Genomic DNA, 14,623 nt, shown 5'->3' on the forward strand with positions numbered 1-14,623 from the left:
CTCCAACATGGATCAAATGACTTCCGTTTGGCGGGCTCCGCTTTCAGCGCTGGGAACAAGTGGTGGGACGCTTGCTTCGTGCTGTTGGAGCTCGCAGACATGTGCGGGTTAAAAAAGCTAAAAATCTCCTCGGGTGTGATTAAGCGCTAGAGATTGTGTTGGAATGTGTTGCTAAACTGAGCGACCATTGTTAAGGCAAGGCACAATGGCGAAGCACTGCTTATTAAGCGAGCGCGGCATGAATCTTTCAAAACGGGCCTTGGGGTACGCGGAGCAGAAATAACGCAAGTTCAAGATACCCAAGATCTGTAACTTGAGTTAAAACCACAACAAACCCTATTTTTCTCAAAACGTAACACAAAAAAGTTCAGGAATGGTTGAAAGCATACAGGCGCATTCCAATCCTTTCTTCACGTGTCGCAAACTCCACAGTCCATTGCGGGTCACTTGGAACAAGCGGAAGCTCTGCTCGAGGTATAAGCCCGAGCTTAACGCCCAATAAAACAAACAAGTGCTGTCCTCGGATTACTTTGCTACGTTTTAGATCAGTACCCAGCGATGCGTATCAGTGAGGGCGGGCGGCTACTGAAGCAAACAAACAAGACAAAAGACCGCCAAGAAAGAGGAGCACAGTATGCAGAAGTGGCCGTCAGTCACTGAAGAGTAGGACAACCGCTGTGCCCAAGTAATCCCAAGAAACTAATCAATCCATTCTATTACACTGCGCGCTGCGTTGCAGATTACATTAGTCTTAAGTATGTATGAAGTATTTCGCGCTTCTACAACGCTTCCAGAACCCTTAATAAAACTCTACGATCTTTGAAAACCCGCATGCCAATATACTACGCCACAAGGAGGCCCCTGGCGGTGATTTCGGCTTTATGGAACCGATACTAGGAATCCGGGTTGAAAATTGAAGTTCTAGCTCAGCGCGCATTTCAAGAACGTTGAGGACAAAAAAGTATGTAACACACTACCCTACGTGCTTGGAACCGGCAAGTCTGACGATTTCTCGCTAGGAAAATATTTCCTTGTTTTTTGCGTAGCGCTACAAAAGGATTTGCGCCCCAACGGCAGCACCGGCTCTAGCAAAAAGAAACTTGCGCCGAAATATCCGCGCGAAAAGACAGTCGAACTGCGAGTGATATAGTTTCCCATCCTGTAAGATCAGTCTTACCCTTTCGGTACGAAGGACATTTTTCTTGTCCGTTTTTGGCGTTGGGAGCACGTTGTTCGAAAAATAGATTTTTTTCAGCAAATTTTCTTTCTGCGAAGTTATAATTGTAAGGTGAAGGTAAAAGTTGCTTGTTTTCTGTTTTAACTTTTTTTTTCTCTCAGTGTAGTTAAGCGTATCATTAACAGCTTCAGGTTATTTTATTTCAGAATTTTATTTCATCGTCAAAGTCTTACGCATGATGCATCAAATAGAATCGGGAACTGATTTTTCTGTCCTTCAATGCTCTCGATGATAAAGAAAACATCACAGCACAACTTTAACAAGTTCAGAAAACTGAAGCCGCAATACCACTTCTAAAACAATTAAGCAACAAATTTGGGGGATCCGCTAAGAAATCGTTCGTATCACAAGTCACGCTGCTTATTTCTAAACCTACGTGGAACCGTCGACAGCATAATCTATAATATAGTAGAATACATCAACTACACACATCCAGACCATCGAATCCTCACAATTTAAGATGACACCTAATCGGATACGTTGAGACCTAGTACATTTGCACAGCTCATCACCGCACAAAACTATGGACCACACAAAAGCCATAATGGAAACCGTTTATCGTGAGTCTGATCCATCCGTTCACAGAAGTACTACAAACTGTGAATCGCATGCGAATCGGATTCAACTGCAAAAGAACTACAGGATATCGTCCTAGCGCCAGTCTTCCGCTGTAGGGCGCTTAAACTCTTTGAACGATGCAGTTAAGGTTCAACATCGCCTCCTCCTGCTCCATTTGGGTGATGTGATTGACTGCAGAAGGGGACTAAAAATGAAATCTCCTGCGTTTCTATTTCAGTACGCGGTTAACTGTGGACCGTATTCTGAGTCCCTCCTCCACTCCATTTGCTCACTCCACTCGTCTGAGTGGAGGATTCTGTGAAGCTTATGCGTGGGGAAATGGATTTCAAGGATCTCCTCCGCTGGAGGCTCGAGTGGAGGGAGGATTCAGAATGCCAGGGTAAGTTTCCCACAGCTTGATTGTCATGGGTCCCCTGGCCTGCAGAACACGAGAGCGATTATCACTATTTTTATTATAAGGATGGGAGAAAATACTACTATATTTTAACAAAGCATACATCATCGGCAAAACGCCATTCGTATCTGGTTGCGTTCGACAAATATCCTGCTAGCTTCCTACGTAGTGAACTTTCTACTTTTCCTGCACTGATATTTATCTTTTTATGTGCCCGTACAGTGAACCAGAAGGGCTGTTGCAAAGGTGGTACAAACCAAGCACATAACCCTACAGACTAGGGCAAGATGAAGTTAAAAAATGCAAGCGAAAGGCCAGCAGCCGTTAACAGTATAATGCCCCTGTCACGCGGGTACTTTCAATCGCGATTGAGTCGATCCGGATCGAGCTCAATCCGAATTGGGCGCTGCTACACGGCAGCTTCAATCGCGATCGAGGTCGATCCCGCTCGAACTAAATCCTGGTTTCTCAAGCGCGATCGAACGAAAGCGGCGATACTCTCGTCCTCAGTAATGGCACAGAAGGTGACAGCTTCGACTAACTTCACAAATTGTGTCAAATAACTTGACCCAAATAAGCGTGTGGTAACATTTACATAGTTACGTATACCTACGACCATGCGAAGTTACCAGACGCCGGCCGACGATGATGATGATGATGATGATGATGATGCTTAGCGGCTTCCCCTTTGTACGGGGTGGCGTTGCACAGCGGCCTTAGTCGCAACGCCACTGTACAATCACCTCGCCAAAAATACAAACAAAATAAATTAAAAATAATACACAAATAAAAAGAAAATACTTTTACGAAATTTTTGTGCTAGTCTGACTTCTTTGTTCGCATCTCTTCCCAGATTGTTCTCTTCTCTTTTCCCACCAACATTCTAACCTTCTTTTACTAACCTCTACTGCTGCCCAATTTACTTTTCCGCTAACCTTAAAGCCAAGGGCCTCCGGAAGCTGGATGGCTCCCTCACTGAGGACTGGACGGGTACTTTTGCACTCCGCTACAATATGTCGCATGGTTTCTGGCTCCTTTCCGCAGCCTGCGCAAAGTTCTTCCTGTACCGGCTCGCGGATAAGCGTTTTTGTCCGCAAGAAACCCACCCGGGCTTCAAAAAGCAATGCACTCCCTTCGGTATTATCGAAGAATTTTTCCTTTGTGATTTCCTGCTTCCCGATCCTGTAGATATCTAAAGGCCTTCTTCGCGTCCATCCTCTTTTTCAAGGTCGTTGTCTCTGATTCTTTCCCTTCATTTTTTATTGCCTTGGTCGTTTCCCCTGCACTTCCAGGTTTCACATACTTTGTCCTGAGCCTTCTGGTTCTTTTCCTCCATTGTGTGTCCACGCTTTTCATGTAAAGATACCGTAACACTTTGGCCCCCCATCTCTGCTCATCAATATTTCTAAGTCGTTCTTCAAAACATATTTTGCTCGGTGCTTCTCTCACTTCGAAGGATGCCCATCCCATGTCTCCCTGCACTGCCGCATTTCTTGTTTTACTGTGTGCTCCTAATGCCAATCGACCGACCGCCCTCTGATTTACTTCTAGCCCTGATTGAATCTCTGATTTGACACACACTACTGCGTTTGAAAAGGTGAGTGTTGGTACCATTACTCCCTTCCAGATTCTCCTCACTACTTCATATCTGTTATATCCCCACAGTGCTATGTGCTTCATGATAGAGGTGTTTCTTTTGCCTTTTTTTCTTAAATTCTGGGCAACAGCGCGAACAAAGACGTGGATGAAGGAAACGAACAGGACGAGCGCTGACTCACAACAGAGGACCACACCGGGCTGATAACTGGGATACAAAACATCGGAACATCCAGAATAACGGCACGTGCCAGCCAAGTACGCATAATCTTTGTCACACAGCGCAATCGACGTTTGGCTTTGGTGAGCCAGGGGTTGAGGTTGATGGAAGCTGATAAGGAGGGTATGTTTGTGACAATTACGGAGGGTCAGTTTAACGAGAAGGCTCTCGAAGCGATCCAAATTAACTTTGCACAAGTCTCTGTTAAGACCAAGACGTTTAGGCAGAATGCTGTTTCCCTGCTTATTGACCTTAACCTTGAAAGCAATGCAACCGAGGTTAAGAAGGCCGAAAAGTCTTGTCTGGACATCTTTTTTACTGTCAAAACTCCCAAGAGGGGTCTGCCATTCCGAGCAATTGTTACACAACGAAATACATGTCAGTATGTGGTCTGGGGATTTCTCCAAACGCATTTGAACTCTTTGAAGGTGCAACATCCCTTCCGTATTATGAATTCAGAGGCGCCGGTACTCCTTCAGGCGGACAATCCGGGACCCTGCCACGCCATCAGTGTTTATGTAGCTGACCTTTGCTACTCTTTGCCGCACGATGAACTGATGGAAAGTGTTAGATTATGCATCCTTGAAAGCAATGATGAACTGGCCTTCAGGAACTCCTGCGGCATACCTATTCCGTAATTTCTGGAACTGCTGTGCTCCTACCTCAAGTCGACAGTTGTTGGCTATGAAGGAGCACTATTTAATCAAAAGAAAGGGGTTTGCATATATGGTCCAGAGTTGCCCCAGTGTTGAGTAAAATTTTCTTAAGTAGAGTGGACAGAAAACTTGCCGCCAGCCTAGAAGGAAAGGTTGTTCACGTGCTCCGCTACGTTGACGATTTTCTGGTACTGTTTAAAACAGCGGACTACGCAAATTCAGCACGCTCTCTCCTTGCCCTTTTTCGTGAGTGTGGCCTTGGGCTTCAATTTACGGTTGAATTTCTGCAAGAAGAGGTGCTTCAGTTTCTTGACTTGAGCCTGACCTTCCTGCCGTCCCATGTGGGCTGGTGCTATCAGCCACATGCTAAGAAACCCCTGCTCCCTTACGCCTCTAGTCACTCGAAGGTAATCAAGCAAGGTATAGCTTTTTCATCACTCAAAGCTGTTCTAACGAAGCTGGGCCCACACAGCATTCCAGAAAGCTTTCAACAACAAGTTCGCCGGCTACAATGCGCAGGTTTCCCACATCATGTACTTTCACGCGCATGTGAAAAACTGGTTAAGCGCCTCCAGGCCTCTGGCTTGGTCGACGCTCTGGGCCCTGCAGTGAAGCCTGAACGGTTTGCTGTTGTTCCATACGCACATAGGCTGTCCCATGGGCTAAAATATGTAGCGCAGCGCTATGGTGTTGGTGTGGTTTTTTCTGCGCCACATAAGCTTACCAAGATATGTGCTCACGTGCACAGCCGCACAGAGGGCAATCGCGCAGAGGGTAGCTGTGGTGTGAAACACAGACCAAGGTTTTTTCCGTGCAAGACGGGTATAGTTCATCGGCTTCCTCTGTCTTGTGGCAAGGGCTACGTAGGTCAGAGTGGCCGATGTGTCAACACTCGCCTAGGCGAGCATAGAAGGTCGCTAAAAGCGACCACCTACTCCCGGATAGCAGACCACTGCCGCGCATGCGTCTGCTATCCTTTGCTAAAAAAACAACCGTTCTTTCCAGACACGCCGGGCAGACAGGCCGGGAAATTATTGAAGAGTTTCACAACAGGAAATTGGGAGCTAATTGTGTAAGCCAAACGTCGATTGCGCTGTGTGACAAAGAATATGCGTACTTGGCTAGCACGTGCCGTTATTCTTGATGTTCCGATGTTTTGCATCCCAGTTATCAAGCCCGGTGTGGCCCTCTGTTTATTCTTCATGAGTTTCATGTTAAAGTGTTGAGTGCTGACAATGTGGGGGAGGGGGTACGATGGAGTGTGTTGGATCTGAATGTTTTTTTTTCTCTCTCTCTCTTCGGTTGTAAACGTTTATTTTCCGCACGGATCGCGTGAATAAACTAGTTGTGACTGTGAGTCAGCGCTCGTCCTGCCCGTTCCCATCGTCCTCGTCTTTTTTCGCGCTGTTGCCCAGAATGACGCCATACCAACTTGCCCAGCTCAACACTCTGTTACATTCTTAAGTGCTCCTCATGAGTTTTTAGATACGCCTGACCTTCGTGTAACCATATGTCCAGATATTTGTATTCCGTTACCCACGGTATTGCTGCTTATTGAACGAATACAGATTCGTTACGGGTGTCGTCATAAAAAACCAGAACTCCCGATTTGCTGTGCTAAATTCTAACCCAATTCAGTGGGTTCTTCCGCGCAGATATCTGTGAGCTGTTGCAGACACTGTTTGCTATCTGCAGTAGTAATATGTAATCTGCATATATCAGTCCCGGGATATGTTGTTCCACTTCCTGTTCTTTGCCGCTATAACATAGATTGAAACCTATTTTACTGCCTTCAAGCTTTCTTTCTAGTCTAGCCATGTACGGCATGAACAGCAATGGCGACAGAGGACAACCCTGCTTTAAACCTCTATTTGTTACTACCAGTTCCGTGCACTTTTGGTCCTCCCAGGTAATCTGCACCTCGCTCTCATTGTAAATTCCATGCGACAGACATGTATAAAGTCCTGGCCTAAGCACTCCCGCTCAAGTATGCTCCATAGAAGTTTTCTATCTACGTTGTCGTAGGCTCCCTTTATATCGAGGAATGCTATCCCTAATGGTCGCTTCTGAGCCATTGACACTTCTATGCATTGGGTTAGGACAAATAAATTGTCCTCTAAGCATCTGTCCCGTCTGAATTCATTTTGTAGTTCTCCTAGTATGCCATTCCCCTAGTTTCGCTTTTATGGCTTGCATTCCCAGCCTGTATGCCACTGAGGTAACTGTAATAGGCCTGTACGAATCGGCATCAGCCCTGTCTCCTTTACCATTATAGATCATCTTCATCCTGCTCTTACGACAATTGTCCGGTACTTGCTTACTTTTTATCACTTTTTCGATTGCTCGATTCAGTTGTGCCTTGCTTTTTGGGCCCAGTAGGTTGACCAGCCGTATAGTAATTTCATCCATCCCTGTTGCCGTATTAGCTGGAACATTTTCTTCGGCTTTTTTCCAGTTTAGATTATCCAACTTTAGCTCTCTAAATGTACGCACCTCAGTTGCCCCACTCTCTAAACGCTGTAGTCCTCCCTCCGTTCTTCTGAAATTCTCTTGTATCATTGAGCGTATGTGAAATACCGCCTCTTCCCCTTTTAGTACCTGGCCTTCACCGTTTATTACATGACGTTGTACTTCTTCGGCCTTTTTTTTTTAGTTCCTTTACATGGTTCCAAAACTTTCTCGGCGCGCCTTTATCCTGTGCCCGTATATTCGAGACCCATCTAAGTTTTTGCTGTTCAAGTTTTTGTATTTCTAGCTTCTTTAGGCGGTACCAATTCCACTTGAAAGTTATTTCCTCTGCTTGAATTCCCACTCGCTTGGCTTCCCTGTGCTCTCTCGATGCTTGCTGCCTTTGTGTTATAGCTTCCTTGATTTCCTTGTTCCACCTTGTTCTGCAAGTACATTGTTAGCGCCATCTGGCGTACATGAGTGTAACCGGGGCAACTTCTCGATCGTGATTGAAACGTGCCGTGTAGCAGCGGCAGTGCGTCGAGCGCGCTCGAAAACTCGATCGCGATTCACTTTAATCGCGATTGAAAGTGTTCGGTGTGACAGGGGTATAAAAGCAATTTCTCCCAGAGCAATGAAAGAGAATGTATAAACATTACAACCCTGTACAGGCGAGATAGATGTGAAGTACGGAACTGAGCGAGCACTGACTTTCGACTGGATCGTGGTGTTACGTTCTTCTCTTAGACCTCGCCTGTTCCGCGCTGTAAACATTTGTTATGAATTACCAAAAGCACAACACATTGTCACATAATTCGACGCCAATGGCTTGAACACTCACTATAGTTCGGCGAGTAGACAAAAGCAACAAAAAAAAAACAGTCCAATCTCTTCCGCCAGCAACCCAGTTACAGAAAATGCACGCGGGCGTCTGGACCTCTTACAACATATTCGTCAGGAACGCCCCATCCCCCCCCCCCCCCTCTCACCTCCCTTATGCATCACTCAACGTACAGGGCTCAAGAATACGGCTCCGAATTCAAACACAGACGTACGTACTACAACATGACGATTCTACATCACATCTACGAGTTACCACTGCAACTACCGTACTTGCAACGAACTGAACACCAGCTATTCACCATGTGTTGGAGAGCGTAAGCATCCTCCCCCCCCCCCCCCCCCTCACACACCTTGGAGCAGTGGGAGCATGCGCTGACCAGCTACCTGCTCGGGAATCAGGGGAACCTGAACTCCCAGGTGCAGGCTTCTGTGGGCCCTGGAGGCTGCCTGGACTGAGGCCACCACCAAATCTCCCTCCCCTTCTCATTCCTCCAGAACCCGAAACTCCTCTCGGGTACTTAAGCCTACTGACGTGCCTTGAAAGTGAACGCCTGACGGTACTTATTAACTTCATCGCGGCTACACCGCATTTGCGTTTCTTCGCTTTCGTTTCTTCGTCCTTTGGCGCGAAGTACTTCAACAGGTAGTCTAGCGGCACACCGCGCAGCTCCATAAGAAGAGTTCAGCGTGGCTGGGATGCACTTGTTCTATTTACGTGCCATCATGTTCACTTGTCACGCCGCACGCACTGGTCTAACTTTGGCTCCACCGCTGGCAACGTGTAGAGATAGCGCGGTGGTCACGCACTGGGCTCCTACTTCGGCTACGCGGGTTCGATTCCGCGTATCCGGAGTAGGACTACAACTGAAACTACAACGAGTACGGTTTTTCGCGCAAGGGCCACTTAAGGCTTTCGCCTTAAAAACGTCGTTGCTCTTCCTTTGCCTAAGCGCGTTGACACGACAGTGTAAATGCGAATAATCCTATTTTTGATCTCCCTTATGCTAAGACAACAAAGATACAAATGTAATTTTACAAATAAAGTAAACATAATTTTTGTTGCTCCCTAAGAGATTAAGCCTGGAATAATGTGGAGAAACTTCAAGCCTGCTTTCGTGGCGGCGTTGCGATGACATTACGCCTATAGTGCCGAGGCGCACGGGGCAAGCGGCCAAGCGCGTGAGAAGTGAAACTCGCAACTTACCGTCGCGTCCGACATGCTACGAGCCGAGCCGGTGTGTGTAAAATGAGGAAGCGAAGCAGCGGCCGACGAGTCACGTGTGGTGCACGGGCTGCCGCGTACACGATACTTATCTGCAGACATTCACCGGTCCATCGCGCCTGGTCTATCCTTACGTCATTGCCAACCGCCGTAAAAGTAGCTCCTTCTCTTCTTCCTTTTTCACCTCCTCTCACCGATGGTACGTCCAACTTCCTTCTCTAGTTGTCTGGACTCTGGCGATGTTTTAAGGGATTCGTGTCGACATTAGCAGAGGAGTGAGCAAGCGCTTGCGTCACTCCAACGTGACCAACGGAACGAACGGGAGATTGCTGTTATGGAGTTATAGTACCTTATTGTGAACCTTGCCACATACATATCTGCTATTGTCTTTTCATTTCGTCCCGAAAATTGTTCGTTTGTTCTTTTTTTCAATGCGGAGATAAAGAAATGTCAGCTCTCGAATTGTCTTCTCCATTAAATGAGTTTCCTCGCCGCTTATCGCGTTGCGTCGAGCCACTAAAGCGTATTGCGGGCACTGGGCATGAAAAATTCATTTGTAAGGGCTTGCAGCTCTTGCGCACTATCATAGTGGACGAGTTAAATTTTCCAGAAAATGTTAACTTACATAAATTAAATGAGAGCATTATAAATTGCTTTAATTTAATTAACCATCGGTAAAAAAGACCAAATTCACGGTGCCCATGGCGAACTCTGTCGGTAGCAGATTACATTGTCTTGGCTGTATTGATCCTCACCCCCGCTCCTAAACTTTCATTCGCCCTACTTGGAACACGGGTCACCCTGTTCCTTATTAAATGTGATACTATCGCTACTAATTGCAGTAACACGATAACGCCGTTATTGTTATTTTTTGAGCGAAAGCTTTCTTGGTGTGACCCATGGCGTTTTGTCAAAAAACTAATGCATTTCCATGTAGACCGGTTCGTCGACCGAAAAGCTCTGACAGGATTCCTGGACACACGGCGCGTGCGTGCAACCGTGCTTTCATTGGGTCAGAACGGCTACGTAAAAATCACGAAAAGGAACGGTTCTACATAACAAAATACACTCATTGTTCATGAAGAAGGACTACAACAGTCTACCTTTATCTCATAGGCCACCTATCATTATACATGTATATCGATCGTAGATGCGTTACTTAGTGTGTGAAAGATCGTCGCATGGGTTCGTTATTCGTTTGCGATTTGGACCTTTGAAGGTTTGAAGGTTTGATCGACGGGATGCACTTTCCGCGAAGGTGGGGCGCACTTTTAGCTTTCGCGCTTCTCTCGCCTTTCTTTGGGAAAGATGATACATTTTTCGCTTTTTTTTAGGTTGTCTTCTCTGTCCATCAGCATGTTTGTTTGCCTTCAACCGCAAAGCGAGCTGTAATTTTGTTGAAATGCCCGACCACCGCACAAGATTCAAGAGTGCGCTGGGACGAGGGTCTCTTTTCCGGGGAGAAAGTGGGATAACGTTACCGGCCGGAACTTCCGTGCAGCCCCCATAACATAAGCGTTTCTATGTGGTTTAATTTTGATTAAGGAGTTGATTTGGTTTGATATTTCTAGAAAACCACGGCGAGTGCAGCAGAGCCGACCCACAAATTTTCTCCCCTATATTTCAAGCCAACCCTTACCGCTGAACTTACGTTTCAGTGTAACATTTTAAACATAATCGTATGTAATGCCTTCTTCGAATCTAAGGCATCTGGTAAATTAACGAAAATGTCGACGGGCATCAGATCAGTCGCGGGGCAGGTAACCATCGTCTATACGAGCAAAATGGTCTCAGCAAACCGCACTTTCTCACCAATTTCAACCTCCGCTGATTTAAATATCTAGAAGAGACAAATAGCCGAAAGCGCACAAAAAGAAAACGTGTTGACGACACAAGCGCCCTTCACTTGGGGTTAACTCTCATCATATCGATAGCGAAGTCTAAGCTTTGTACGGGTAAGTACGCCTGAGTTGGTGGCTGAACTTCTCCGCGGTGAAGTGAGTCCAGGACCCAGAGTAAAGAGTTTCAATGCTACAACTCTACCGGGGAAGGCGCAATTACTGGCCCATACCATCCTTCTCCAGCAAGCGTTTTCGCACACCCGCATAAATTTGCATAGATACAATCTTGCGGCGGCCGCCAAGGTCTGCTCTAGGATGTTCACCTGCGCCCGGCAAACACGATAATTTTGCTCGCGCACGACGAGTTAAGCTGGTACCTTTCCGCAAGTAATTTATTCAGGCATAGGCTACCCCTCCCCCGCTGTTGTTCTTATAAATATCTCTTCTAAACGCTTAGGTAAGCATGTTTCTCTCGTCAAAACTTTATTCCCGAATTATAACTCAAAAGGAACAAGACAAAAAAAAAAAATAAACACTGGCGGGAATCGAACCCAGAGACGCGTGAGGAGACGTCAGTAACTTGGATTGCGAATGGGAACTCAAAGTTTCCCGGTACTCCATGATGGCCCTAAGGTTCAATGATGGAAACTACAAGAAACGCCGGGTTTACAGCGCCTTCAAAGAACGGAAGTGCAGATGACGTCATTATGTGCCTTCAAATACGTTTTAGCAGTTTTTCACGGACAAGCAGACCGAAGCTCGCAGATGCATACATGGCGACTACTACGCGGGCCCCTATACGCCTCGAGCGCGGCCTGTAGGGGCGCCACTGAAATCCCCCTAGCGGCCCGTTTCGAAAGCAGGCGCGGGAGTCTCCGTCCCGCTCCTCACTGTCGCCGCTGCTTTTGCGGCATGTTCACGACTGAGATTTATTGTTTTCGGGCGTTGGAAATCCATGTTTATGTGGAGCAGTCACTCTGTTCGCAAATGGGGTGTGTTTACGAGAGTGTAAATGTTTCTGACGCGATCTTAGCGTGGTATATTCGGTCTGTATAAGCGCAAGGTGTGTGTCACAGGCCAGCGTCGCGGAACCGGCGTATGCATGGACCTGATTGGAGTTACACTACCCTAAATTTACTAGCAGCGTCTCCGTGACCACCGGTTCCCCAGATGTTCATGCTACGGGTATACACTACGATGTAAATCAGTTTTGTGCGCTTACATATTCAGCGGAACACTGATACCTGACGGCACGCCAGTTACGCTTGCCAATATCATACCTCAGATATTGATCACCACCATTTACAAGCCAGTATGTGTTAATTTCGGGAATATTGAACGTAAGTACGACGGATAATGCAGAATTATACTCGGGGATCAGCACACGACAAAGAGTCGTCTTGTCGTGAGGTGAGCGCCCGCAAACACTCATCTACGTATATCCTCTGCGAGCAGGAGATGGGCTTAGAATATAATCGGCGTCCGCGACTAAACGCTTCTTCAAAATATTGTCATAAGGCACAGGGAGCCTGTAGAATAAAGCAGAAACGGCAATCAGAGGGCCTTATCAGATGCCACACTCTTCAACTACACGTTTCATCGCTTGTGAACTGCCTACCTTGTGTACTTCCAAAAATGCGTCCGCCGAACGATCAGCTGTTCATTGAAGTCGGAGAACAAAACGACAGTGAACGCGAGATTTGTGTGTGTGATTACTAAAACGTTCATTGCTTGATTCCGCTCTGAATTTGTACACAGCGTCCCCCTCCCCTACTCCCCCCCCCCCCCCCCCCCTCCCTATGTCTCGCGAAATAGCAGTGCATTTCGCGTATAGTTGGTCTGGTGAGCTCTACCTGGCTTAAGTTTCGACGAACGCCTTTAGCATTTCAGAAGCTGCACTGTGTTTTTTTTTTCATTTCCGTTAGAGCTATTATGTTTCTTCCGCACTTGCACAGCATGTATTTTCCGTGGTTTCACATTAGATTGCCTTGGTGCTTGCTATAAGGCGTGTATGGGCACATATTTAACGCCGTACAGACTTGGAATATACTTAACATTTTCGCATGGTTTATATTCTTATAAAAGGCATAAGTTATTGTCCGGGATTGGTTAATCACATCCCCGAAAGATATTTTTCTGCGATGTATATATTCGAAACGAAGCCACATTCGTTGTCCACGCTGCAAAATGAAGCCAACCTCTCCCTGTGCCAGTATCAGGTCTAAACGAGGCGACAGTAGAATTCATTTGTGCCTGACGTATTTGGAGGTGACAGGGGTGATATGCTGCTATCGTCGCCGACGCCCGGAAGAGCGGCGACGATGCGCGCAGAACCGCGTCCCCGCGGGTGGCTCTTGCAGGCGATCGCGTGCTCTAAGAAGACGCACCTGCTTTTTAAGTGACATAAACGTACTCTTTGCTTATAGACGTCATCATAACAAGCTTTTTTTAGGGCGCAGAAAAACGAAAAGAAGCGAAACAGAACCAAAACACTGCACGAGCCCCTATCAGCCACGAAGCACACATCCCGTCAACGCCGCGGAGAAGCGGCGGCAGGCGGCGCAGCGATCGCGAAGCTCGAGGCGTATACCGTGCACCCTGATTCCGGGATGCCTATACTGGCGAAATAATAGCGGTGTCAGTTGTCGCATGAGTAAGTAAGCGTATCCAAGCGTGCAAATTAAAGCAGCCTGGAGCAGCTCCCATGCCACAAGGTATTTCACACACAAAAAAAAGAGAAAAACAGGTGCTATTTTTTGGAAGCAGGTATGGTACTTTTTTTTTAAATAATATCTCACAAAATTGAATAAACTACCTTTTTCGCCGAGCTTACACTTTTCTGTGGCATGGTTGTTGCGCTCCAAATGCACAGAACACGCAAAACCCGATCATTAGCTTACACGGACCGCTACTTTGAGACGTATAGACGAGTATATGCCTAATTTGGGCGCCACAGACGTTGGCTTTTAACTGCGACAGGACCATTTTATGTTTTATTTTCGCGACGGACATGGATGGAGGTTTCTCTGTATGAGGCCTGGCATTTTAGTCAGGAATCGTGCTTTTAAACGCATACATTTGATTTGAGGGAAAGCAACCGGTGGCAGCTCCATTTGCGCGCATATTCGAAGTGCACAATATCAGGAAAACCAGAACATATGGCCGCACACAAGGTCTTTTTTATGTTTTCTTCACGAGGGCTATAAAAACTTATCCGAGAACTTGGACAACAAACAGAAAGTCACATAACGGCTATAGAGCAATGACAGGAAGCTAATGAAGCTGTGAGGAGAAAGAATCGAGGGGAACAAAAGACCCCCGGCCTCAGCAACCCGCCTAGCACAATACCGTCCGACGATGATTTTGAACCATGTGAAAGGGGGGAGCACTAAAAGCTCCCCTACAACATCAACAGTGATTTGGCAGTGGAATTCCCAAGACAGAACCTCTCGTAAAATATGGAGATATTCTGGCCGACTATCACCAAAGCATAAGAATATTCGCGGATCCACATCCCCAGTTACCGAGACAAGAAGCCACCAGCCTGAGGAGAATACAAACACTTAACCTCATCGCACCCGTCTTCA

At 46.7% G+C, this 14,623-nt stretch overlaps 1 protein-coding gene across 6 annotated transcripts in view; it reads right to left on the bottom strand.

Moving 5' to 3' along the window:
- Positions 1-14,623, bottom strand: part of LOC144173916 (DNA damage-regulated autophagy modulator protein 1-like) — a 66,417-nt gene that overhangs the window by 36,078 nt on the left and 15,716 nt on the right. The window contains exon 1 of one of the 6 annotated variants that reach the window (XM_077702241.1): positions 9,178-9,324. The exons of the other annotated variants lie outside the window; for them this stretch is intronic. Coding sequence (XP_077558367.1) covers positions 9,178-9,297 — 120 coding nt within the window. The 5' untranslated portion in view covers positions 9,298-9,324. Of the gene's footprint in view, positions 1-9,177; positions 9,325-14,623 lie in introns of those variants that run through there. 6 annotated transcript variants of the gene reach the window in all.

Source organism: Haemaphysalis longicornis, unplaced genomic scaffold (genome assembly GCF_048455015.1).
Source record: "Haemaphysalis longicornis isolate Haplotype H1 unplaced genomic scaffold, Haemaphysalis longicornis Haplotype H1 scaffold_3, whole genome shotgun sequence".
In the NCBI taxonomy this organism is placed as follows: domain Eukaryota; kingdom Metazoa; phylum Arthropoda; class Arachnida; order Ixodida; family Ixodidae; genus Haemaphysalis; species Haemaphysalis longicornis.